We start from the raw sequence: 26,732 nt of genomic DNA, 5'->3' as shown, positions 1-26,732 counted from the left end.
GTATGGTTTTTAAGCTTTTGGAGTAGAAGTACAGTTTTTAGAGGTAGAGTACAATTTTTGAAGGCTGCTTACTGGAGCACCGTACGGATTTTTAACACCCTCACTGTACGGAATTTATTGTTTGCTTGCTGTACGACGTACGGATTCTGAAGGTATGAGAAAGTAGCGTACAAAAATTCCAATGAAGATGCAATGTACGATTTTGGCTACCATATGGTTTTTGGAAGGACAGACATTGTACGATTTTTGAAAGAGTCACCGTACAGATTTCCAAAGTCGAGAATTCTAATGAGGTCCACCGTACGGCTTTTAAGCTTGTGCTCTGTATGGCTTTCTACATCGCACCATACGAATTTCAATAAGTAGCGTACGAATTTTTTAAAGGCTTGGATTTTGTATCGTACGGATTTTAGGCTTTTGAAGATTGGGATACGGATTTTGGGTGTGGGTTGAAGCATTGAAGCCATACGGATTTCGATTGCAATTTAATAGGATTTCATTATATGCTTGAAATATTGTTGCTGAACGGATTTTGCCTTGTGGGGTTTGAGTTTTGCATAAAATGTTGAACGGGTTTTTATGGCGTATGGATTACACAGGTCTGGGCGTATGACTTCTGTAAGATATGGCATTCAGATTTAGTAACATTTGAGGTTATTGCATAAGGAATTGTAACATAATAGAGGGTGACAGGAGGTTTTCTATAAAAAAAAAGAAGTCGACAAATCAAGAATGCTCAGAATGAGTAATGGATGATGCCAAAGGGAAGGGAAAACATCAGCGGCTGCCAAGAAGAGTGTGGGATTAGGAGAAATTGCAGAAATAGTGTGTTTCATGTAATTTTCTGTGGGTTTCGAAGTGCTAATTTGGTCTTGGCGGCGAGGGGCGCTGCCCCTCGACCCCGCTGGGGGCGTTGCCCCCTGGACCACCAGTCATTGCAGATATCAGTCATGGGAGTCTGACCAGTTGAGAAGACTTGGAACTGCTACAGGCATGGAGTGTCTGTGTACCAGAGGCACTGAGAGTAGGTGTTGGCCGTGAGGCTGTCTTGGTGGATGCATAGAGAGCTTGGGAGGAGCTGATCATCCAGTTGGAGGCAGTGCAGCGACACTTGGTTCAGTGTACTCGGAATTGGAAGGCAGAAAGCGGCACAGGTGGCTATCAGGGTCAAATGTCAGATTGGCTAAGGTGATAGTGTTGAAGACCAGTTAGTCAGTCAATGTATTTTGGTTGTTGATTTGTCTCAGAGATTTTGTAATAGTCGTCAGAAGACGACTTTTCTTTTTGGGGGGGATGATGTCGTCGGTAAAAATTGTGTATCAGCCACGGGTCCCTTCGGAAAGGAAATTGTGTATCAGCCGACGGGTCCCTTCGGAAAGGTTCTTGTTATGTAGCCGACGGGTCCCTTCGAAAAGGTTTTTGTTATGTATCGACATGTATGTGGCTAACGGACTCCTTCGGGAAAGTTCTTCGGAAAGTATTTATAACCCCTTCGGGAAGCATTGTAATCATCTTATCATTGAAGCATAATGTAATGTTCTGGCATATGCGAATAATCTAAGGAATTCTACTGTTCGTGTTCATTGTCTGTGTGCAATTCTAATTAACCTATGCGGTAAACAATGTAAAGGAACAAAATTGTTCCCTACTTTCAGCTCTAGGAATAAAAATATGCTGACTAGACTTTTTTTCTACAAATGCTTTAAAGTTTTGAAACAGAAAAATACTGTGTAGTGTCCCCTTTCTAGAACAAAATTTAATAAATAAATAATAATAAAATATTAAAAAATTAAAATAGATTACAATATTAAAAAGCAGAAAACAAATTATAAATTATTAAAAATTATAAATTGATAGTTAAATTAATTATAAAATAAGAAAATATAGTATTATTGTATGATACATGTAATATAATTAAAATATAAAAACTAAATAAATATTAATAACACAATTAAAATATAAACTAAACAAATAATATGATTACAACATATATATACATATGTGTGTGTAATACTTCAATTTAATATTATAATAAATAATAATCAATAGTTAATATACAATATTGATAATAAATAGTAAATCAGCAAATATGATATCTGCCACAGATATATTCCAAGCATTAAAACATTTAGTTAGTACAAACTCAATCTTTGTTTCAAAAATAAATAAAAACTTTGAACATCTACTAGATAATGACAACCTCCCTACAAATAACTATTACTTAGCAATAGCCAGTTGCGATGATTCTCATATCAATAACAATACATGGTTGGATAACCTTTCAATAATATACCCAACGCCACAGCTATCAAAAATAAACAAGTAAACTAGCTTGACATCAACAATATTAACATCAACGAATCTGATAAGCATTTGGAAATACATGTTATTATAAATCATTAGAAATATTAAATGCTATGTTTAAGTGTTGTGAAGGGCAATCGCTAAGAAGCATGGCACATGACTTCTCATCCCAAGCAGATGATATAAGAAGAGATTCATTTGTGCACACTTCAGGAGAAAAAGGGAATTACAACACATAAGTCTAAAACAAGAACTAGCCAATTATACGTAATAATTTTATTACAGAAGATATATTAAAGAATTGATGAGCATTAGATGTGATGAGGAAAATTTCAGGTATTCATTCTCGATTGGAGGCTATTCACAGATTGGGCTCTATCAACAGAATTCAAATATATTGGGAACTATGTGAGGGAGATAATAGATGGTAATAAGAGAATTGATACGTCTCATATGACAGGAAGAGTACAATAAAAATGGAATGAACAGTCAAATTGCAAAGAAGGAAAGGAATTATCTACAGATTTGAAGAGCACCATATTAAATTTGAAATCATTATATCAAAATCAAAAACAAGTCATCAATGCAAATGAGGCATCAAAAAGGAAGCAATGAACACATACAACAATGACTAGTGAATAATAATGGATAAGACAACAGAAGAGTCGAAAAGTTCAATAGAAAAAAATGAAGATAATAGAAAGGATATGATTGCAACTACCTTCCATGCAGAGTAGAGAAGGAATGGTCTTTGATATGAACTCAGACCAAACACTCAATAGATGCATATCTCCTATAACATATTTTAATTGTGGTGATTAAACAGGGAATGCAATGTTAGCACAAGAAGAATCAAATAATATTTAACAGATAATTTATATGATGTCAACAATAAATATATTATAATAGAATAGTCTTTCAAGAATACCAATCATAATATATTCTATCAAACTGTTGGGCTCCATACTAGATGAATGTCACTCAACACTGGGCAACCTTGATTAAGTGTTGAATTTTAAATAAAATGTTTGCTAATGGGTGAGGTCAGACTTTGAAGGAAATTCTAATTGTTAAAACAAATAAATTTCATTGACCAATTATGTAGGTAGTTTGGCCTAGTGAAGAGACCTGGCTGTAATATCCTCATCATAAAATAGTTTATTAATCAAATCTTTGTTAATGGACCGATTGATTTAAAATATATCGAACCCATTTTAATTTGTTTCTATAGGTAAGTGTAGCTGTCAGCTATCTTTGTAAACCCTCGAAAATTTTTCCCGACGGGTATTTAAGCACGGCTTGTAGGTAGTCGTTGGTATGCGATTTGGATTATTTTGTCTGTACTATGAATTCTTGTTGGAGTTCTCTGTTGTTCACCATTTTGAAAGTGAAAGACCTTCCCTATTCGGTTTATCCAGTTTCGGTGGGATTTAACCCTCACCCTATTCTGTCACCTATAAAACTTTGGTCGAATCTGGCAAATCGGAGTATCATCTTTTGACATATATTAATTGAAGGATTATTCGTGTTCAAGTCTCTATTATTGTTTCTGGACTTCATCTAAATATATTGTGTTTATATCTGAACAAGATTGCATTCACAGTAATGGTTTATCAATCCTAGCTCAGATACCTAACCATGCGGCTTCCAAATCATTCTCCTACTGCTTCCTCATTTTCCATACGACCTTCATTCTATCTTCCATACACCATCCACCCACACCTCCGTACAACCCTCTTACAATACTACATCTGCATATTGTCTATTGTATGGACGCCATACTGTATGACCTTCACCTCCAGTCTCCCATACGGCCAACAGGCCTCTTCTGTATGGCCATTAGGCCCATCCTGTATGGCCATCCAACTCTGCTAATCGTACATCCCTTCCCTATCTACCATACGGTCCACTTACCACCACGTACGACCAGTCTGTTTATTACTTCCCCATCCTGCACACCGTACGACCTCCACATCAAACCAATAAGGTACCGCACACCCTATCTAGGCCTTCTTGTCACATGTGGTAGATTTTATTCGGGCAATCTTTAGACACATACACGCACAAACCTATTACTAAGGGTCAAGGGGACATTGGAACATTACAATGGCCTTCTACTTTGATTTGCCTTTAAATTACAGGAAAAGCATATCATCTTTTACCATCATACAAACAGATCAATCTCCTAATAGCAGAGATTTCTCATGTGTAAAGCCAACAATTATTGCTGATTACAAGGGGGTGAATTTGGAGAAATCAGTACAAACAAATCTCTAGTTTTGTCAAAATCACAATTAATACTTGCAAGTAAAGAGAAATTTGAGAGGAAATTTGGAAAATTCAGACCTTAGAAAGTTGGAAACTCTTGATCAAATTGAGGAAAACATCACTTTAAAGCTCTAGATGCAATTTCATATCATGTAAGCTTTCAGATTTCCTTAATCTCATTTGTAGTCATCATTTTGTGAGTTTCATAGAATTTCTCTTTTTCTTTGTGCAAGACAACTATGAGGGGGAGAGGGTTGAATCAAGATTCACTCATTGGAGCAAACTAGAATGTCAAACATAGATCATCATCAGGCCGATAAAAGATGGGTGCCAAAAGATCAAGTTCAAAACCTCAAGCTAAAAGATGCTTTAGAACAAGAAAAGTAACGTTCAAAGTTAAAAGTGTAAATTCAAGGCAAGGCCAAAATGGAATTTAAAGGACAAATTTGGTACATGAAAAACCAAAGAGTACAAGTGAAAGAAATCATCACCAACTTGAGTTTCCTTTGGAAATTCAATTTCACTGAAAGGATCCAACTACATGAAGGATTTCATCACTACAAGATCATGACCAAGAAAATCAAGATTTCCAAAACCAACCACACAATGAAAAGATTTCCAAATGAACAAAGGTGGAGAAAATTTGGCAATGAGCAATTTGGGAATATACCATCACAATTGAAGGCTTGATAATGTGGAGTATCAAGAGATATTTCCTTGTCACCAAAGAATTGATCAAATCTATAAGATAAGGGTGTCAAGGTGGTACCCACTTGTGTTCAACAATTTAGAAGGTTCTAGTTGCACTGTTCAAGCACACTCAATCATATCATGCCAAATGTACATGTCGAAGGTATCTTGTATCTCTAACTGATCTATTGTCTTATTGATTCTCAAAGAAATGTAACTTTCTTAAAGGCCCACAAGGCAGAGCCTTCATGTAATTGAATTGATCTTGTCCTTTCATTGTAATTGAACAACTATAAAAGGTCAAGGCCTTCTCATCTGTAACGTGTTAGAGATTAGAAAGTAGGGTAGGAGATAAATTTGTTGAAATTGTTTCCATAATGTTATCAAAGTAATTACTAACTCATTGCCAATCTTCATGGTGGATTACTTGAGTTGCTTAGGAGTATTGCTTAGCTTCTTCATTTCCTCATTTAGAATATGGAAATTATTTCATGTTGAATAGAAGTAGAAGTAGTTGAATGGAAGATATTGTCAAATGATGATTAGAGGTGGAGCTAGTATCCTTTTGGTATTTGGTGATTGTAAGTAATGGTGTAAGGTTAGTCTAGACCTAAATCACGAGTGTTTAACTTCTACTAGAAGTGTGCATTTAGATTGTGCCTTCGTAGGGTATTTGAATGAGCATTAACAATATAAAAACCCTTCCCACATCCTTAGAAGATAGAACCCTCTTATACCAAGTTGACATGGTGAAGCAAGAATTAGTTAGGGGCTCACCCCATTGTCAACATTATCTTACATTCTTAGAGATTTGATTTATAAACCCTTCTTCATGTTAATTTGTTTGGTTGGAACTAAGTTGAAGTAAGTGATATCCATTGAATGAACACCATAAGTCTCCTTGTGCTAACTAGCATATCACATCATTGTAACTAAGTGAAAGTCAAGGACAAGAAGGAACCTTGAGCTTGTCTCATTTGACCACACAATCCATATTAATTGTTTAGCATATGAGCATAATTATTCAAGAGAGAAGAAGTAGAGATTTGGTGTTTCATCTTGGGGTACTAAGTATTCAACTTTGTATGTTGTAATGGAACAAAATTCACATCAACAAGTCTAGAAGTTTGCATATGGCTAGTTAAAGGGAAGTGAGGATTGAGACTCCACAATATAAAAAATCATCTAACCACAAAAACCACTTAAAATCTTGTCAATTTTCGATGTTCAAATTTTAGAGTTCCACAATGTATAATGATAGAGAAAAGTTTGTTCAAGGATTCAACTTGAGGTATGAGTGAGGATAGTATGTGTCAAACTTCAAGGTTATTGTTTATGGAGTACACGACTTATTGCAACCTCAAAGGTCCTAACTAAGAAACATAAATGACAGCAAAAAATTGGGAATATGGATGCATGAGGAACAAGGATTAAAGGGGATGCATGCAAGCCAAAATTTAGAAAATTGAAAATACTTTGCCCAACTCTAAAGTACTCACCAAACTTTCTCACTGGAAAGTAACTAGAGCAAAAATTCACAAGGAAAAGTCATGAATCTTATTGAAAAATTCCCAATACTACCTGAGGACATGTTCCCTACAAAATTTGATCCGTCCCCATTTCCAAAACATCTTGAAAACTTCCAAAAACCTTTCCCTTGGATATCCTATAAAATTAATGTTTCAATTTTGATAATTTGTTTCATTTCCACTCTCATGTGATGTCTAAAGTTAAATTATTTAACACAAACATTATATGTCAACATTCGATAATTCATATAGGCACGCTTTATACATGTTTTTTATATGAGTATTTAAAATTCCCCTATATATTTAATATTTTCCCTATTTTTATAGATGTTCCCCTTGTTGTCCCCTACTCCGAGGGAAAGAAAATTCTCAAAAATCCGTTTCCCCATCCCCTTGTCCCCTCGTCCCAAAAACTTAGAGTAACATAGAAAATTCCTTTATAATTGGGAAATAATTCTTGTCCAATGTGCAAAAAAACTCATCCAACATTCAATAGAAAAGGAAAGGATTTTCTATTGCTGCAATAGACTTAGGATACAATTCAGATTATTTTCAGTTACTAAATTTATGGTATTGTTTACAGATTTGTTCATTTATTAATTGCCAAGTCACAAAAAATTAGCCTCCTTTTAGCTTCCAAATTACCGCTTTCATCGCTAAACATAAGTTAATATAGGCATTTAATCCTCATTCTAAATCAAAGTAACGAGACTCAAACATGGCCCAGACTTGGCAAGGTTAACTCAGCTCATGACCCAGCGGGGACTCGAACTCGGCAAAGTGACAAATCCATTGCAATTAGAGATTTTTTAGGATCTAAAGAAATTTCATGCACCCATTATTGAATAAAGCTTAAAGATACAATAACATCATGAAATAGAAGGTAATTTGACACATACATATCATACATTGATTACATAAGTACAAACATAAATTTTAAATGTATTAAGAAAATTTTGAAAACTAAAACTAAAAATCAGATGAGTCAGATGAGTGAGCCAAATCAGCTAGGTGAGTCAACCAACTCAGCCAATTGAGTCAGCCGAGTCGAGTGAGTCACCCCAGTTGACCCACCAAGCCAGGGTCACAAGTCATTTTGACCCGGCCAAGGTAACTCAACTTGCCGACCTGGATGACTCGCAGCGAGTCTCGTTACTATGTTCTAAATCACTCCTGAGCTTTAGAAAAGAGGGTTCGGTGTCTCAAACTCCAAAATTATAAGATGGCAAAAGTGGCATGCACCATGAAGGTTTTTCTAGTTTGAAGGGCCTTGGTTTGTGCTTGTTGGAAAAGATGCCACCCTCAACCCCACCCTATATCTCGAAGGCCTTAAATTAAGCTTCATACTAAGCTATCCATCAACCCCATTAGGAGCTCCTTCCCAAAACCTCCACCAACTTGGCAGCATTCCCAAATCTAGGCCCTTGCTCATTGAGTTTTTCACACAATTGCCTCATTACAAATAGGGACACCCTCTTTTTGCTTTAGTTGTGGGAGTAGTGGTTTTGGGTGGTCTTTGTGGCAATTGTCAAGTCTCCAAGTCTAAGAAATGAGTTTGGGCAACTTTGCGCATTTAGAATTCAAGAATCTAGCCTAAAGCCCAAGTTTGAAACCAATACATGAAGTCCTCCATAAAAACTTGGCACAAAGTCCTCCACTCTTAGAAATGACATTTTTGACAATTAGATGTGTAATAAAGAAAATGTAGGAAAGAAAAACATAACAAGCACAAATTGAACATGGGGACCCACTAAAAGAAATTTTTGATCAAATATCATAACTGGATTAAGAGGAGCCAAAGCAATAAAGAGGTCACAAGAATTGGAAGAGTTTACATTTGGTATATGTACCGACATTGGCTCCAGTTGGAAACAAGTGCCTCTAGCAAGTACGACAAGCATCTAGACAAACCAGGTTACAAATAAAAACAAATAAAATGGAATAGGAGTTACAAACAACCACAAAATGGGCTAGAAGGAAAGAACATGGAAAAAAAAGAATTCACATTGGCCATGGAAAAGCCCAAACTATAAAGAGAAGTAGTGTTTGATAGATAACCATGGATAAGTCAATCTATGAATCTCCATCCAAGCCCTTGAGGTAAAAATGTCTTGACCAAACATGTCTATAATTGATGGTTTTTTAATTTAGAGTAGCCGCAACCTTCTTCAACCTATGAAAAACATTAATCAAGAACAAAACCTATGACATTAACAGCCAAGCAAACTAAGGGGAAAAACCACATTCAATTGATTTTACATATATTGATGATCAAACATGAGGACAAACAAGAGAAAGTTGAGTATAAACATTGAATTTTGTCACAGTGCAAGAGGTTGTAACTATGACAAACTTATACAAGGATGAACCTGTTCTTACTTATGAAATCATCAAGTCAGTACAACCTACACCCATTTATTACTGTTATTGGCATACATAGGTAGTTGTTAATTGCTGTTATTTTAATTATTTGATTCTAGTGTCATATTTATGTATTGCACTTGCATACCTAAGATGTAAGAGAACAATGTGAACGAATGCATGTTATGACACATCAAATGTGCTTGTCTAAAGGGGTTTTACCTCCTAGGAAAAGTTATATTTGGTTTGCATTACACTCCACATTTGAGAGGTCAAACTTGAAAACACTGCTACTATACCCATATGACAAATTAAATTGCATTGCAAAATATACATTCTTAATCAGTATTATTTAGTGATAAGGTTCAATGGATCCTAGTTTCTATATCTAACCTGCCAGGAACTCATAACAGTGTCCTCTAACACAGAATATTCTAAAACTTATATGAGTCATTAAAACCCAGCAACATTTTCCTCATACACAGATAATCTTGGAAAATCTTAAAGATAAACTCGCCACAAGCCAATTTCAAGCATTATAGAAAGATAAAATATAATCATAAGAGACAAATCATGCTTTACAACAGCCTAAGAATTAATTTCAAGTCAAAAATGACTTTTCAGCACTGAAATATTCTTAACTGAAAATAAAATAATGCTTTCTAGTTTCTATAATGCAAGGATTAAAGTCTATCGCACAACCTTATTCTTCATTTTTAAACTTATGTATACTACATCATTGTGATTCTTTGTATGATCCATCAAAGGATCTAATTGTGTTTTACCCTCCATAGCAAAGTGATCACAGACCAGAGAACAATTCCAAAGCATATCTTTCATTGCACCAAAGTCTGAATATTATTGCATATCTGGATTCCTCATTAAAATTGTAAAATTTGAACGGAAACCCATAGGATTTCATAGTCCCTAGGGTATATTTTTCCCTTGTAGCCCAACCTGGCTTCTAAAAGAGCTGTGTTACAGATCTTAGGGACAGAAATCCCTGAGATTTAGGATTGAATATGTTCCCAGGTTGCCTAAGACTGTAATTGATACTGAAGTTGAGGATTTCAAGTGCATTATAGCTCAAATTTCACAAGATTTTTTCTCACGTCTAGAATTCTCAAAGGTAGATCCTCTCGTCTTCTTAAATGTACATGGTGTTTGCTCTTATTTACACATAGCAATAGGGAATGCATATAAAAAATGGAGTTACTTCATACAATAACAAGCACAAAGGAGTAGTGCACAAATAGGCATCTATCAAAAACCTTGCTTCGACATGTACAAGGAAGAAAAAACTTTATATATCAAGACTATATTTACAGTGCTTATGAATCCAAAAAATTCTACCAGTCTTATTGGCTCCAGCCATAAACATTCAGATTGTTATGTAAAGGGAGGAAGAAGAAAGAAAAGATATGAGTAACATTGTGAATATTCAAAGAGCATACAAAACAATTGGACATCTCACATGAGACAATTCAATATGACAACAGAGCATGCCAACAATTCCATACCTTAGGGAAGAAACACATCAAAACTAATGTTTGGTCCATAATGGCATGATGAATCCATCTTAGAACTATTTTGTTCATTAAAAATCACTAAGAACGTTAAGTGACAAAAAATACAAAGATGCAAAGGGAGCTAATTTCAAACCTACATTAACATGAACACAATCTCCGAGTTCATAAATAATTCCGTTCACATCTGCCATTGAATAGTGAGCGATGCATTCAGCAACCACTTTATTTTCCTTTCCTCTGTTTTCAGGTCAATTTTTATTAAGTTACAACATAGCTCCAACATCATGCAACTATAATATATTGAAGCTGCAATATTCTCCAATCCAAGCGCTAAAATAATCTCAAGAAATATATTCCTTCAGAGGAGGTCAAAAAGATCAACAAGTTCATACACTCAGGCAAAAACAATAATTATAGCAGCAACATTTGACCAATTTGCAGATATGGAACTAGATTGATGCTCCAGGCAACCCAACATTTAGGATAGTTCATACCTTTCTCTTGAAATTCCATCAGCAGTCTGGTTTACAGGCCTTGTGCGCTTTCCCTGCAATGTTTGTGGAAGAAAATTAAGATAAACACATCAATGGAAATATAACAATAATAAAAACATATTCTTATTGACTAATATTTAAGCATTTCAACTGGATCTTTGTAGCCCATGGTGCTGATAAAGGAAACTGCATTACATGATTGAAACCAACAATCAATTGGGTCAATTATGATGTGGACAAGCAAAATCATTTTCTATGGTACTCATACGCTAAGAATCTTCTAGATAGAAAACAGTATAAAATTTTCTTTTATAACTTGTTTATCATTTTAAAAACAGGTTCCAAATGGGTAAAGTTAAGTAGAGTCAGCTAATACATTCACTAAAATGATCTCTTGAAGACTGATGAGCACTGATACATTCCTAAAGCCTAAACTGGGATGAAAGCATCTTAACAGAAGTTGTGGGAATACTAACCGCTCAAATTGGATATAAAATTCATATAGGTGTCCTAGACACATGGGAGGCTGATGTCCCCATGAAGAACACTCATTGATGTCTATTATTTGGCAGCTGTGGAAAAAATTCTGCAGATAATTTTGTCTATGACCAAAAATAAACTTTCACTATTGGTCAGTGAATATCCATAAGGAGATTAGTTAGATTGTTTGTAAATAAATTGAAAGACCCTCTTAGGGGTTGGGTCAAGGATCTCCATCCCAGCATCCACAGGAAGCTATCAAAAGGGATCAATATATGGAGGCTGCTTCAATTAAAAGTCCAGAGTAAACAAAACTTCCATGTCTGAAGAAAGTACCCAAGGAAGACACCAGAAGAGTAGATATTACTAAAGAAAAGAATTAAGTGCAATGAAGCATAAAATAAACAAGACTAACAAGTTAATTTTGTCTATAGCCAAAAATAGACTTTTGGTATTGGTCAGTGAATATCCATAAGGAGATTGACATTGTCTTTAAATGAATTGAAAGACCCTCTTAGGGGTTGGGTCAAGGCTCTCAATCCCAGCACTCACAAGAAGCTATCAAGAGGGACCAATATATAGAATCTAGTACAATTAAAAGTCCTAAGTATACAAAACTTCCATGTCTGAAGAAAGTACCCAAGGAAGACACCAAAGAAGTAGATATTACTAAAGAAAGGAATTACATGCAATGAAGCATGGAGAAACAAGACTAAAGTAAGGGCCAATAATGAAGGAAAAAAAAGATTGATCAAGTTCAGGAACAAAACAAAAAAGAGCTCTTGCAAACCAAAGAGAAAAATGGCATAATTTCTACAATGTCAGAAACTCCAAGGTTCAACTCCTTTAGGGTCTGAGGCATATTACAATGACAAAAGATTACGATACTACTTGATAGTGAAGCAACCACAATTTCATAGATTCCGCCTTGGTGGCAAAGCAAGGCCTTCAACAGAAGACAAGGCCTTCAACAAAAGAACATGAATGGTTTAAAGTAATGGTCATTGATGGTTGTCAATTATCGTATGTAACAAAGGCTCTGAAACTAAAAATCACCACTAACCATATGGTCAATGATGATTTCTATGTTGTGGACTTGGGTGATACAAACACACTAATTGGTATCCAATGGATTACATCTTTTAGTAAGACGAGAAAATGGTGTAATGTCCCCAGCTAGGAGGCTGTAAATTTCCAATGATTAACAGACATTAGTACCTGTCTAAATCAATTCAATTGAACAAAACAATGAATAGTTCATAATACATTTGGTAGTTAACATATTTAGGCCTTGATTCCTTGCTTCTCCTAAACTTAACCCTCCAAAGATTGTGGATTTACTTGTTGTAGGTTTCTTGACACCAACCTATGATAGGTTCCCTCAAGGCTTTGGGACCCCATCCCTATCCCATCTTGGGATTCACCTACCCTTTGTGGAGTTACTCTGCCTCTCACTACACAACACCAACCTTTCCTATAAGGAGCTATACCAAGAGATTAAAAGAATAGGATGTATATAGATAAGTGTGTGTGTGTGTGTGTGTCATGTATTAATATTATATATAGAAAACACAACATACATCCATATTCATTTAATGTAATGTTCCCGGTATAAAATAAATAATAAATCAAACTTTTGTAACAGGCTGATTAATTTAATGTATCTCGGACCCATTTTTATTTTTGTTTCCATAGTTTGTGTTGCCATCGGCTATCTTTGTACACCCTCAGAAAGTTTTCTAACGGGTATTTAAGCACGGCTTGTAGGTTTAGTTGGTATGTTTTGGGATATATTTCTCTGTACTGTGAATTCCTATTGGAGTTCCCTGTAATTCGTCATTTCGGAAGTGAAAGATTTTCCCTATTTGGCTCATGCGATTTCGGTGGGATTCAACCCTCACCCTATTCCCTGGTTGCACGTATTACTTCACTCAGATCTAGCAAATCGAAGAGCCACCTTTCAGCATATATTGGAGGAATTATTTTGTTCAAGTCTCTAATCTTGTATCTGATCTTCTTGTGTTTGAGTTTGCATTCATTATTGTTCTGTGTGGCATCCGAACATTCTTGTGCAGCTCCCTCTCGGCCGTATGGCCTTCACTCTCCCCCGCATTCTTTTCCCCACACCCTATAGCTACCTTGTTTCCTCCCTCCATTCATCGTACTTGGTCATTCCCCCATACCCCTTCACACTATCTACTCATCCATCCATTCTCCTACATGCACACCATACGGCCCATTCTTTCTCCTTTAGGCACACCGTATGGCCAAGTAAACTTCCCCCTCCAGGCACTACGTATGGTCACCTCTGCTATACGGCTCAACTTCATCTCCCATCACCCCCGTACGCCATTTCCAACCACCATACGACACTTCTAAAGCCATCGTATGGCCCTCCTCTTTCCTCGTACGGCCTCCTGATTGCACAATGTACGGCCTCCAAATCATCTTTCACCGTACCTCCACTCTCTCCCTCAACTTGACCGTACTATAGCCCTCCACCTTCTGTCGTACAACCCTCAATCTGTACTGTGCAAACTAATCCGCACACCATCTGCACCCCTACTATCTCCATCGTACAGTAAACTTCGTGCCTAGAACATTACAATGGTATCAAAGCTTTTGATCTTGCCTACCTGTGGAAGTGAATGCAAGTTTATACTTGAAGGAGAAGATGAAATAACCCTATTGATAGAATGGTAGATCATTAGGATTCTACAACAGAACTCATGAATCTTTTAAGAGAGCTGAACAAAAATCAAATGCAAATCAATGAAACCCAAAGGCTTATGCAAGAAACTCTACAAAAATTGGCCAAGGGAAAGACAACAGGAGAACAAAATGGGCATAGCGACGATTCTATTTCCAGAAGGACAAACTTTCAACTTTCTCACTCTCAACCCTCGATACCCATCTTTCTTCCAAAGACAGAAGCACCACACAAATGAAGAGAGGCCACTTTTGAGGAAATGCAAGAAAAACTTCAGGAAGATTGACGGAATACAAATATGGAAGGAGATATATCTTACAGAGACTATGTTGATCTAAGAATGAGATATTCTGGCAAAGGAAATCGCGGTTATTTTAATGATGATCTCAGGAGAAAGATCGAAAAAGTGAACTTATCGCCATTTGATGGATCTAGAGTCATTACCGCATAGTCGTGGGTCCTAAAGGCAGATACCTATTTCCAACTCAATCCAATGCCCGAAGAGGAAGCAATCAAGTTCGCAGCACTTCATCTGGAAGGAGTGGTGCATGAGTGGTGCCATCATGGACTGGTCACTCTCGGTCATGACTAAGTGACCTCTTATGTTGAGTTTACTGAGAGACTCATTGATCATTTCGATGGGAAGGATCCTAAGCTAAACTTCAAAGATCTAGCTCAGCTAAAGCAAACAAGCATGGTAGACAACTATGTCACTGAGTTCCAAAGGTTGTCTGTATTAGTCACAGACATCTCTGAAAGATGTCAAATTGTGTTATTCATGGATGGGTTGAGAGAGCCTTTGAGAGGCTGGATCAAAGGGTTCAACCAGGTACACTCAATGAAGCTATTAAGAAGGTGGGTGAAATGGCCGCATCTTCCTCCAAAACTCATGCACAGTTACACCAACGCCATCCCTAGAAGAAGACAAAGACAAGGAGCCAATTCCAAAAAAACCTCAGTTTGATGAAGATTCTTGGTAAGAACTCCAGAGGAAAAAGCTCTGTTTCACATGCAAAGAACCATGGGGTCCTGGTCATCCTGCCTCGAGAAGGGAAAGATTCATTACATTGAGGTGATGCCTGATGACGACGAAGAACAAATACCTGCAGCGACTGACAAAGAAATTACCCAGCAAGAGAGAATAAATGCCCTGATATAAAAAGGGGGTTCCATTGCTACCCTCACTACACCGACTGTAGGTGGTATCTTCAGAGTTCGCGGCACACTTCATGGAAAACGAATCCCAATCATGATTGATAGTGGCGCCACACTCAATTTCATCAATTCATTTTTGGTCACTAGTAAAGGCTTGCACGCAGTTAAGCACAGAGGATTTGAGGTTAAAGTTGTAGGAGGAACCTTGTTACCTTGCACTCATGTGATCCCATGGCTAAAAATTTCCATGGGAAACTATACCCTAGCAGATGATTTCTTTGTCATAGATTTGGTTGATACTGATATAATTTTGGGCATCTAGTGGTTGGAAACTCTTGACCAGTACACTCAAAGTTTCAAAAGGATGGACTTTTCATTCGAGATGGATGGGAAGAAGGTGTTGCTAAGAGGAATGACAAATGAAGGATCGAGGGAAGTCACAATCAAGAAGGTGGAGGCAATTTTTAAATAAGATTTAGCCCCAAACATTGCAAGTAAAAACAAGATATTCAACACCTCATCTCATTCCTTGGATAAGTGGTGGGCTCATCTATTGGCTGAGTATTCCAAGAACACTTTTGCATGTGAGTTGATGGATGGTTATGGACACGATGAAAAATACAAGGTTATTGATAACATCATTTACTTCAACAAGAAGATCTACTTAGTGCTTGACTTAGAATTGAAGGAGCTGATGATGGAAGGTTTCTTAGAACTAGGCTTTCATTTGCTTGAGGACAAGCAAATTTTGGAATGGGAGGATTGTAATGTTCCCGTTATAAAATAAATAATAAATTAAACTTTTCTAACTGGCCGATTGATTTAATGTATTTCGAACCCATTTTTATTTTTGTTTTTGTAGTTTGTATCGCCGTTGACTATCTTTGTACACCCTTGGAAAGTTTCCCAACGGGTATTTAAGCACGGCTTTTAGGTTGTAGTTAGTATGTTTTGGATTATATTTATCTGTACTGCAAATTCCTATTGGAGTTCCCTATAATTCGCCATTTTGAAAGTGAAAGATCTTCCCTATTTGGCTCGTGCAATTTTGGTGGGATTCACCCCTCACCCTATTCCATGGTTGCATGTATTACTTCACTCGGATCTAGCAAATCAGAGCACCATCTTTCGATATATATGGGAGGAATTATTCTGTTCAAGTCTCTAATCTTGTATCTAATCTTCTTGTGTTTGAGTTTGCATTCATTATTATTCCGTATGGCATCCGAACATTCCTATGCGGCTCCCACTCAGCTATATGGCCTTCACTCTCCCCCGCATTCTTTTCCCCACACCCCGTACCTACCTCGTTTCCTCCATTCATCGTATGGCCCATTGTACGGCCTACCTGGTTATTCTCCCATACCCCTTCATGCTATCTACTCATCTGTCCATTCTCCGATAGGCACAGCGTATGGCCCATTCTTTCTCCTTTAGGCACACCGTACAGCCAAGTAAACTTCCCCCTCTAGGCACTATGTACGATCGCCTCTACTATACGGCTCAACTTCACCTCCCATCACCCCCCTACGCCATTTCCAACCACCGTACAGCCCTTCTAAAGCCATCGTATGGCCCTCCTCTTTCCCCGTACGGCCTCCTGATTGCACAATGTACTGCCTCCAAATCATCTTTCACCATACCTCCACTCTCTCCCTCAACTTGACTGTACTGTAGCCCTCCACATGCTGTCATACAACCCTCAATCTGTACCGTACAGCCTAATTTGCACACCATCTACACCCCTACTATCTCCGTCGTACGACATACTTTCCGCCCAGAACATTACATTTAAATTAGACTAAAAGAAGTTACTAATTTATAATAAATACTTTAGTCCTAGTTCCTTATTCCTCTCCTAATCAATAGCACACTATGACTTGGGCACAGGACAATCTACAAGCAAACTCCCTCAAGGTTTCTACCCATTTTGAGGCCCACCCAAGATGTGACCGAATTATTCTGCATCTTCCTTCACAAACTCCCTATCCTCTAAGTTGTATTATTGAGTGATTAAGGAATAGCCAAGTATATATTACTATTTGAATAAATGTAAATATCTATATAACATAAGAAATATATGATTTTGATCTCATTATTATTAATTTTTTCTATAGGTAATGGGCTGAAGCCCAGATTATTTATTAATTATCTATTATTTGTTGAGATTAATTATTATTATATGTTATGCTTGAGTAGACTCGAACCAAGACCTCTCAAATGAGAGGCATTGTACACTCGTGCCCCTAATTTCATTATTAATAATTATTAATATAGATATGTATAATAATTCTTATATTTCAAATATATTAAATCTTCTTAGTATATAATTCAATTATATGCCCCCGATATATAATCTTTATAATGTACATATATATATAATTAATTATATTATTATTATTATCTATTTTATATATATATATATATATATATATATATAAACCAGTTCTCATATATATCTCAACTTACTATTAATATATTTATTATAATCTCCTTTCTCGTTCTAATTCCTCTCATAAAAAGTATTAAAAATATATGCTTTTCCTATTCCGAGCCTTTGGGAAATTAAATATCCTTGTTATTGAATGATTGCATCTTCTTAGCAAGAGACATCCTTTTGTTAATAATTAATTAATCTTTCTTTGTTTTCTTCTCTCTCTCTCTCTCTCTCTCTCTCTCTCTCTCTCTCTCTCTCTCTCTCTATGTATGCTTTATCTTCCTCTTTTTCCCCTTCGAAATGAAATAAGATTTTTGTTTTTATGTCTCATGTTTAAGGGAGTCACATCTTTTCATTTCAGGCCTCTTATCCAAATATCAACTTCATAAAGTGCTTTTAACCTTGTCCAAATATCATAAGCAAGATGTACACCTTTTATCTCAACAAATTCAGATTCTAAAAGTGCAGATCAAATCTTCTCTAACATACATGTTGTACATAAATTGTTCCTTTTGCTCAGCAATACAAGAGTCTAGATTTTTTTTCTTCTAATACTGCCTTCTGCATCCTTGTAGCCATCCAGTAGTCTATCCCTATGCATAGCAAGTGAGTCTTTATCTTGACCTTCCAATTGTCATAATTCTCTCCATCAAACTTTGGACTTTCCTTCTTGAATACCATTGATCTCCCTTCCTGATCAAGGACTTGATGCTTGGATACCAATTCTTAGAAAGTAAAGTCCACCAATACATCTGAGAGTGGGGGTGAATCAGTTATATGCCAACTATAACTTAAATCCAACTTCAATAACCAATGATGTGAACAATGGTAAGAGATAGAACATATACAATGATTTGTTAAAAAGGGAAACACTTGCTCAGAGGAAAAACCCTGATGGGGATGGAACCCACAATATGATGTACTAATATAAAAGTTCCTTGCGAAAGAATTCATCCTATTAGGAGTTGACACAGTGCAAGGCAAAAGAATCTCCAAAGGAGATGTCCAAACCCCTAGCAAACAACCACATAGCGGAAATACAACAACACAACAGCAATAATGCAAGATCTAATACCAAATCAAAACTCTTTATTCATAGATATAACTGATTACATGCAATATGCCTGGCTGTAAGGCCTTCCGAATTAAGGCCAAATACAAACAACAATTACAATACTAGTTTTGCAAGATCCCACAAGATCCAATTACCACACACCAATTCCAACTAGTCCAGATCTAGAACTGGATAAGAACACCAAGAAGAATCCACACTTGTACCTTCAGGTCCACCAAGCAATCCTCTGGTTCCTAAGCCACAGTCCTAGCTCTTAAAAAATTTGCATCTACGCTTCATCCCCTTCTCCAAGCTGTAATAACTCATCTTCCAAAAGACTCTACAAGACTCCTTCTTATACCGAACTAAGCCACAAGTCAGCTACAACACTAAATTAAATACCCATACAAAATTAAGTGCCAAAAAGTCAAATCACAAACAACTTGACACCAACAGGAACCAAGACCAAACCAAGTGTCTGCAAAACCAAGCCGAGCACTAGTAAACTCCTAAGCATCACCGAGCTCGCAGTGCAAACTGAGCACCACGGACCATGCCGAGCTCCATAGTGTATGCTGAGCTCCAAGACCATGCCGAGCTCCATAGTGTATGTCGAGCTCCCAAAGTATGCCAAGCTCCCAGGCATAAACTATGCCCAACAATGACCGAGCACCACTTCTTTGAGGACCGAGTCCACAACCAAAAACCAAAGCTCGTCGAACATGCAGGATTGCAAGAAAGTGTAGGATGCTCCTGCATCAAGAGTCAATTACAATACAATCAGTACATATAGTCCTCGTTAGGAGAGTTTGAATCCCTGTCAAAAGATTCTAGCCCTATTAGGAGCACAAGGAAGACAGCCGAACCCATAGTCCAAATTGCTTCGACACTATTTTACAAAACAGACCTTCAAGATAACAAATTTAAGTAGTGAACTGACCAAACCTACAACTTAATTCCCAATATAGTTCCTTTGAAGTTCTCAACATAATCCTCTTCTTTGTTCTAATCAAATTCGCATCCTCTATCCACAGTTGCATCAATGCAACATAATGTGATACTTCTACCCAAGGAAACAATCTTCCCTTTATACCTTGTCCTAACAACTAATTGATTCATCCTTTTGAGCAAAGACAATGGAGAAGAGAGAGAGAGAGAGAGAGAGAGAGAGAGAGAAGCACTCCAAGCAAGAATAGACACCTTGGAGAGAGATAAGAGAAGAGAGAAACAAGAAGCATATGAAGACAATGAAGAAAAAGAACATGTGGGAGCAGGTCAAGAACAACTTGATGTTGAAAAGAAGATCTCGAGGAAAGGAAATTTCTAAGGATCCTTAAAGCAAGTACAAGATGGTGGAGGAAGAACCTATGTTGACTTAACAATTTACCAATTGAGCATGGATAGTGAAGAGGTCCTAGTGTGGTTAGATGCCTTGTATAACTATTTTGAGTTTGAAGACTTCGCAAAGATTTTAAGAATGGCAAGGATGAAGAATTTGACCAGAGAACAGCTTCTACCATCAGATTATACAATTCATGTGAAGAGGATGAGACAGAACTTGAGGCAAAAGGACATGGATATGATGTCCTACACTGAGCAAATTCATAAGCTTAATATTACAGGGGCACATAAAAGATGAAGATGAAAAAAGTGCTCGGTATATCAATGGGCTAAGGTACAATCTTCAAGATGAAATTGGTCTGAGTGTACCAAAGACTTTGGGTGAATGTTTTCAGTTAGCTATCAGAGTAGAAAAGAGGGTGATGAGTAAACAAGAGAGATAAGGAAGTGGTGGAAGAGAAGAAACACAAATAGCGACAGAGGTAACAGGTCTAGTGGAGAACAGCAAGGACAAAGCAGTAATGATGCAAAGAAATGTTTACACGTCATACAGTGGAGTTACAGAGGTGGAGACAAATTTGGGGTAGGAAGATTACAGGTAGGTGTTTTAATTGTAGTGAAGTGGGCACCCATCTTTCAAGTGTCCTAAGTTGGAGAAACAAAGCCAGGATAATGAAAGGAGAGTAAACTTGGCACAAGAAGGAGAGAAAAAGGAGGAATCAAACCATGCGGTGGATTGTCCTACTGAAGTGGGAGAGTATCTTATGTTCAGGAAAGGGCCATTACAGGAACAAACCAGGCCAAAGGTATCCATTTTCAGAACTTGCTGAAGGAGCCAAGGTAAAGTTTGTAAATTGATTATAGACTCAAGATCACATGATAATCTAGTCTCTTATGAAATGGTCAACAAATTGAATTTGAAGAAGTTTCCTCATAACAACTCTTACCATGCAACTAGGGTCGTCTCCTCATTAGGGAACAAGCATATGTTGATTTTTCTATTGGGGATTATAAGGATAGAATTTTATCTGATGTAATACCTATGAGTTGTGCACGCCTAATTTTAGGCAGACCTTGGCAGCAAAGCAGACAAACCTTGCATAATGGATACGCCAATGAATACATAGTGCATAAGGATGCAAGAAGGTTCAAACTCGCATCTTTGCTGATTTAGGAAGAAAATGATTTCAGTATAATTTGTTTGGGGGGGTATGCAGCATGTCAAGTTGCAGAGTAAGGTACAAGGAACATCATCCGTTGATCGGGGGAAGGGAATAGGCCTAGTAATGGACAGTGGACAGTGGGAGTATAATTCTGAGTTCAGAAATTAGTCAAGAAGAGTAGAGAATGGTGGAAACTATAGTGTATTAATGGGGTCTATTGAATGCCCTATTGGTAAGCAGAAAAAGGGAAGAAGTCGCACCTTAAGTGTTCAGTATGGAAGGGGTCATGAAGGCATTAAAAAAGCAAGGAAGGCAATGCAGCAGGAGGTCACAGAATGTTCCTTAAAGGGTACATCTCATAATGTTTTGATTACTAAGTTTTCTTTTAAGTTTCATGCAGGTTGTAAGACTTTTTTCAAAGGAGTTGTTATTACAACAGAAGCCTGACATAAAGCTTAGCAGCAGGATTCCATCAAGGAGAACAACTGGAATGCAGACAACACCCCTTGCTCTTGGGACAAGAGATTCTTTTAGGGAGGGAGACACAAGGATTCACAAATTGTATTTCAAGGTCAAATGAACCCAACTATGGTGTACTTAAGCCAATTATGGCCTTCCCTTGTAATAAAATGAATGTCATGTTTAATTGTCCTAATGGTCCTGGTAAGGACCATAGGACTAGAAGTTGTAAAACAGTGATACATGATGTCATGAGGATCTAGTAGGATGTTTAGCAGTAAGAAAGTCAATAATGATTCAGGAACCCAATTGTAATAGGTTTTAAGGGCTAGAAGTTAGTATGTTAGGAGCTCCAAAATTTAAATTTGAAATATAATGGTTAGTTTGGGGTTTTGGCAGGCTTGTGTAAATCAGAGAGTTTTGTTTAGTTTAATGATCCAAACCAATCAGAATCGGTTGGAGGAGTTGAGTTTCATGATATACAGCCTGATCAAGGTATACGCAAGGCAGGGGTGATCGATTGGTGAAGCAATTGTATGGACCGTGATTCATTGGTGTAATAGAAGTACTATTTTCTGCAAATACTTTTGGAAGTGCATGGTTGTATAGTTGTTCTCATTGGATTGTGGCACTTTGATGATTGGAGAATAAGGATTAACCATTATATTATCCTGAGTGTGATTCAAGAATCCAAACATATCATATTTTTTCATTTTGCTGCTTACAGATTTAAGGAATTATTTTGACAGTTTTTTAGCATTTCATAAATCCAATGACCGTTCTATGAATATTTTGTTCTGATTCTCGTAGAATGGTCATAATTTGACATGTATATTATGAAACTAAGCATATACATGTAGAGAAGTTGATAAGATTGGGTGATCACTATTAAGATAATATCTTTAATATCTTTATTAAGATATTATCTCCTTAGTTAAATACTTTCTATAATGGTCAACTACTTGTCTGTAGTTCGTCTTTCAGTCTAGATAGGAATGTTTCCTATCATGTCTTCAGTTTTGTTCCTAATTTCATCTTCAATCTACATTGTTTCTTTTAGAAACAACATCCTTGTAATTCTTTATAAGGAACACATTTGTTTCTCTGTTAATCAATCAATCATCAAAAAATCCGTTAATCCGCCAATTCTTAAATCTTGTAACAATCATTGTGGATTGAAGGATAAGAGTAAGAATGCACGAATTTGATGGCTAAGGTATTGCAGTAGGAGAACTATCTTAACAAGGGTATTATTTTATGTTGGATTTTAGATGGACATGTCCTAAATGTGGTGTAGCAACTTTATTTGAGTCAAGTGATTGAAGGAGTGAGAACTAGGAAGCAATAGTTTTGGCAAGCATTTTGTGAGGGTTTTCATGCAAATTGAAATCTTGAGAGTCTAAATTAATCGTAAAATCCTTTGATTAAAAGTATAATACAACTTTGTCAAAGGTTACAAGATTTGGGGATAACTCTATGATAGGTTTGCTTTGTAAAATAGGGCTAATTAGACTCTTAAAACAAGCAAAACTGAAATTTCAGTACATTGGGTCCAAAAGAGTGGGTATTGATGTAATGTTCCCAATTTTTAATAAAAGATTTTAATTAGGTTTGATTAAATGGTCCTAAAAATTAAATAATATCACAAGGACTTATTTAATTAATTGATTTAATGAATGAACGGCCCCAGTTTTTATTAACTATCCATAGCTGTTCACCGCGTCGGCATACTTTGTAAACCCTTTGGAATTTTGTTCGAAAGGTATTTATGTGCGGCATGTAGGAAGTTGTTAGTAAGTGATTTGGATTTCCTGTAGGAAGGGTATTTTTGAAAATTCTTGTTAGAGTTTTGGAATTGTTCGCCATTTTGGAAATGGAAGATCTTCTCTACTTAGCTTTCCAGTTTCGATGGGATTCAACCCTCACCCTATTCCATCGCCTATAAATCTTTGCTCGAACCAAGCAAATTAGAGCACCATCTTTGTCTACGAGTATTGATTTGAAGTTATCTCTATTCAATATCTATTCATGCTTGGCATTTATTTGATAAATTTGGTGTTCTAATATTATTTGCATATAAGTTTGTATTCTCATTCCAATCTCCGTGCAACACCCCCATTTTGTGTACTGTGTAACATTTCCATCCACCATACTCCTCCCTCCATTGGTACTCCTCCCTCCATCCATCCACCATACTCCTCCCTCCATACTCCTCCATCCATCCATTGTACTACCTCCAACCATACTCCTCGATCCATCCATGATACTACCTCCCTCAATACTCCTCCCTCCATCCATCGTACTACCTCCCTTTGTACTCCATCCACCTTACTACCTTCCTCCATACTCCTCCATTCACTATACTACCTCCCTCTGTACTCCTCCATCCTCTACACTACCTCTCTTTGTACTCCTTCCATCCACTATACTACCTGTACTTCCGTCGTACTCCTCTGTACACTTCCATATTCCATCTTCCATGTTCCACATTCCAAATACCATCTTCCATATTCCACATTCCATATTCTATATTCCATCTTTAATATTCCACATTCCTCCGTACTCCTCCCTCCAGCTACTGCACTACCTCCCTCCATACTCCTCCATCCACTTTACTACCTCCCTCTGTACACCTCTCTTCATCCTCTGCACTACCTCTCTCCGTACTCCTTCCATCCACCGTACTACCTGCACTTCCATCGTACCCCTCCATACACTTCCATATTCCATCTTCCATGTTCCACATTCCAAATTCCACCTTCCATGTTCCACATTCGAAATTCCATCTTTCATATTCCATATTCCATACAGTTCCATCCCCTATGTACTTCATTTTTGGCCTCCTGCTACCAGCCACTGTACTAAGGCACTCTCCACCATACGTACACTACCATCCATAAATCCCTCCATACCTACAAAAATCTAACGTACGGTTCTATCTCCACCGAACTCCTCTCTCTATGCGGACAAGGAACATTACAGTGTTATTAGAGATGGTGATTATGCAACCCTGTTGGGAGAATTGTAAATTTGGACATGGATCACACTATGGCACCCACTAATGCCATAAGTTCTCTAGCTCAATTTCTAGCTGATTTAAAGGCACATCTGCTAGTCGAATACTCCAAGAACACTTTTGCATGCAAACTGATGGATGGTGACATTTAGGATGATCGATACAAGGTAGTCAATGAAATCATCTACTACAAAGATAGAATCCATAAGGAAAAGATTTTAGAAGAAGACACTTGCACAAATATCACTGAACCAACACTCAATGATCAACTTGATGAAAATATGAGTTCTACCAGTAACCCTTCGAATAAGCAGACTCTACCAATAGTTGTTCAACTTCCTAGTGATGCGGAATTGATCAAAGATTATTTGCATGAGCAATCTTTACAGTTGATTGTATATGGAGTTTACCCTTTGGCTGGGCATGAGGCATACATGCTTGCCACCTTTTGTGTGAGGGGCATCCTTATGGAAACTACAAGTTGCACCTGAGCTATGAGACTCCTGAAGAAATTTATTAGCATGATGATATGAAGGCTTTGGATTTGATCATCGAGGTGTCTCAATGGTATCCTAATGAGTCTGGGCATGGCCATGTTTATATCAAAGTGGCGCAGTGAAAGCTTGATGGACATTTCTTTTCTTGCCTACATCAAAGTGCATGTACGTAATCATGATGCGGCATGAAGGCTTTAGTAGATACAATTATCTGCACTTGGTTTAGGACCCTAGAGCTACAGTGAGCAAATCATTTGATGATGAATTGCTTGAGGGCAAGCAATCTTTGGGTAGTGAGGATTTGTAATGTCCCTAATTTTTTATAAAATATTTTCATTAAGTTAATCAATTAAATGGTCCTAAGAATTAAATAATATCACAAGAACTTATTTAATTAATTAATTTAATTAATAAAGGGGCCCAATTCATATTAATTATCTGCAATTGTTTTTCATGTTGGCATACTTTGTAAACCCTTGGGAATTTTGTCCAAACGGTATTTATGTGCAGCATGTAGAAAGTTGTTAGTATGTGATTTGGATTTCCTGTAGGAAGGGTACTTTTTCAAATTCCTATTGGAGTTCTGCAATTGTTCACCATTTCGGAAGTGGAAGATCTTCCCTACTTGGCTTTCCATTTTTGGTGGGATTCAACCATCACCCTATTCTGTCGCCTGTAAAACTTTGTTCAAATTTGGCAAATCAGAGCACCATCTTTGTTTGCGAGTATTAATTGGAAGTTATACGTATTCAATGTCTATTCATGATTCGCATTTATTTGATGGATTTGGTGTTCTAATATTATTTGCATTTAAGTTTGTATTCTCTTTCTAAACTATGTGCAACACCCCCAATTTGTGCATCATACAACATTTTCATCCATCATACTCCTCTCTAACATCAGGATTTTCTACAACAACTTTCTTCTTCTTCTTTTTTTACATTATAAATTAAAAAAATCAGCTGAAACTAAAATTCAATCTAGACTAAATACTGAAGTTAAACTGAAACTAAATCTATTCTAATTACTGAATTTTAAATTTAATCTATTTTTAAAGAGTAAACCTAATCTAATATGGGAATTAAATCTAAATGCTGATATTTAACCTTAATCTGAATTGTTGAAATGAAAAGTTGCATCTAACGTGCTAAAAAGAACCATATTATCTTTCTATGATACATCTATTTCTAGGAAAAGAATTTTTCAGTTGAAAAGTAAAGAACACTAACTTAAAACAAAGATACG

At 36.8% G+C, this 26,732-nt stretch overlaps 1 protein-coding gene across 6 annotated transcripts in view; it reads right to left on the bottom strand.

Moving 5' to 3' along the window:
* LOC149532657 (DNA (cytosine-5)-methyltransferase CMT3-like) overlaps nt 1-26,732 on the bottom strand; it is a 323,016-nt gene that overhangs the window by 280,181 nt on the left and 16,103 nt on the right. For all 6 annotated transcript variants that reach the window (XM_089807362.1, XM_089807358.1, XM_089807363.1 and 3 more), the window contains exons 2-3: nt 11,176-11,228; nt 10,819-10,918 (exon numbers count right to left, since the gene is read on the bottom strand). In XM_089807362.1, coding sequence (XP_089663488.1) covers nt 10,819-10,872 — 54 coding nt within the window. In that variant the 5' untranslated portion in view covers nt 10,873-10,918; nt 11,176-11,228. The remainder of the gene's footprint in view (nt 1-10,818; nt 10,919-11,175; nt 11,229-26,732) is intronic.

The sequence above is a fragment of the Cupressus sempervirens genome, chromosome 10, assembly GCF_028749045.1.
Source record: "Cupressus sempervirens isolate cs-2001-9-10 chromosome 10, ASM2874904v1, whole genome shotgun sequence".
Taxonomy (NCBI): domain Eukaryota; kingdom Viridiplantae; phylum Streptophyta; class Pinopsida; order Cupressales; family Cupressaceae; genus Cupressus; species Cupressus sempervirens.
The sequence above is the reverse complement of the archived record's forward strand: the minus strand, read 5'-3'. Positions and strand labels throughout refer to the sequence as shown.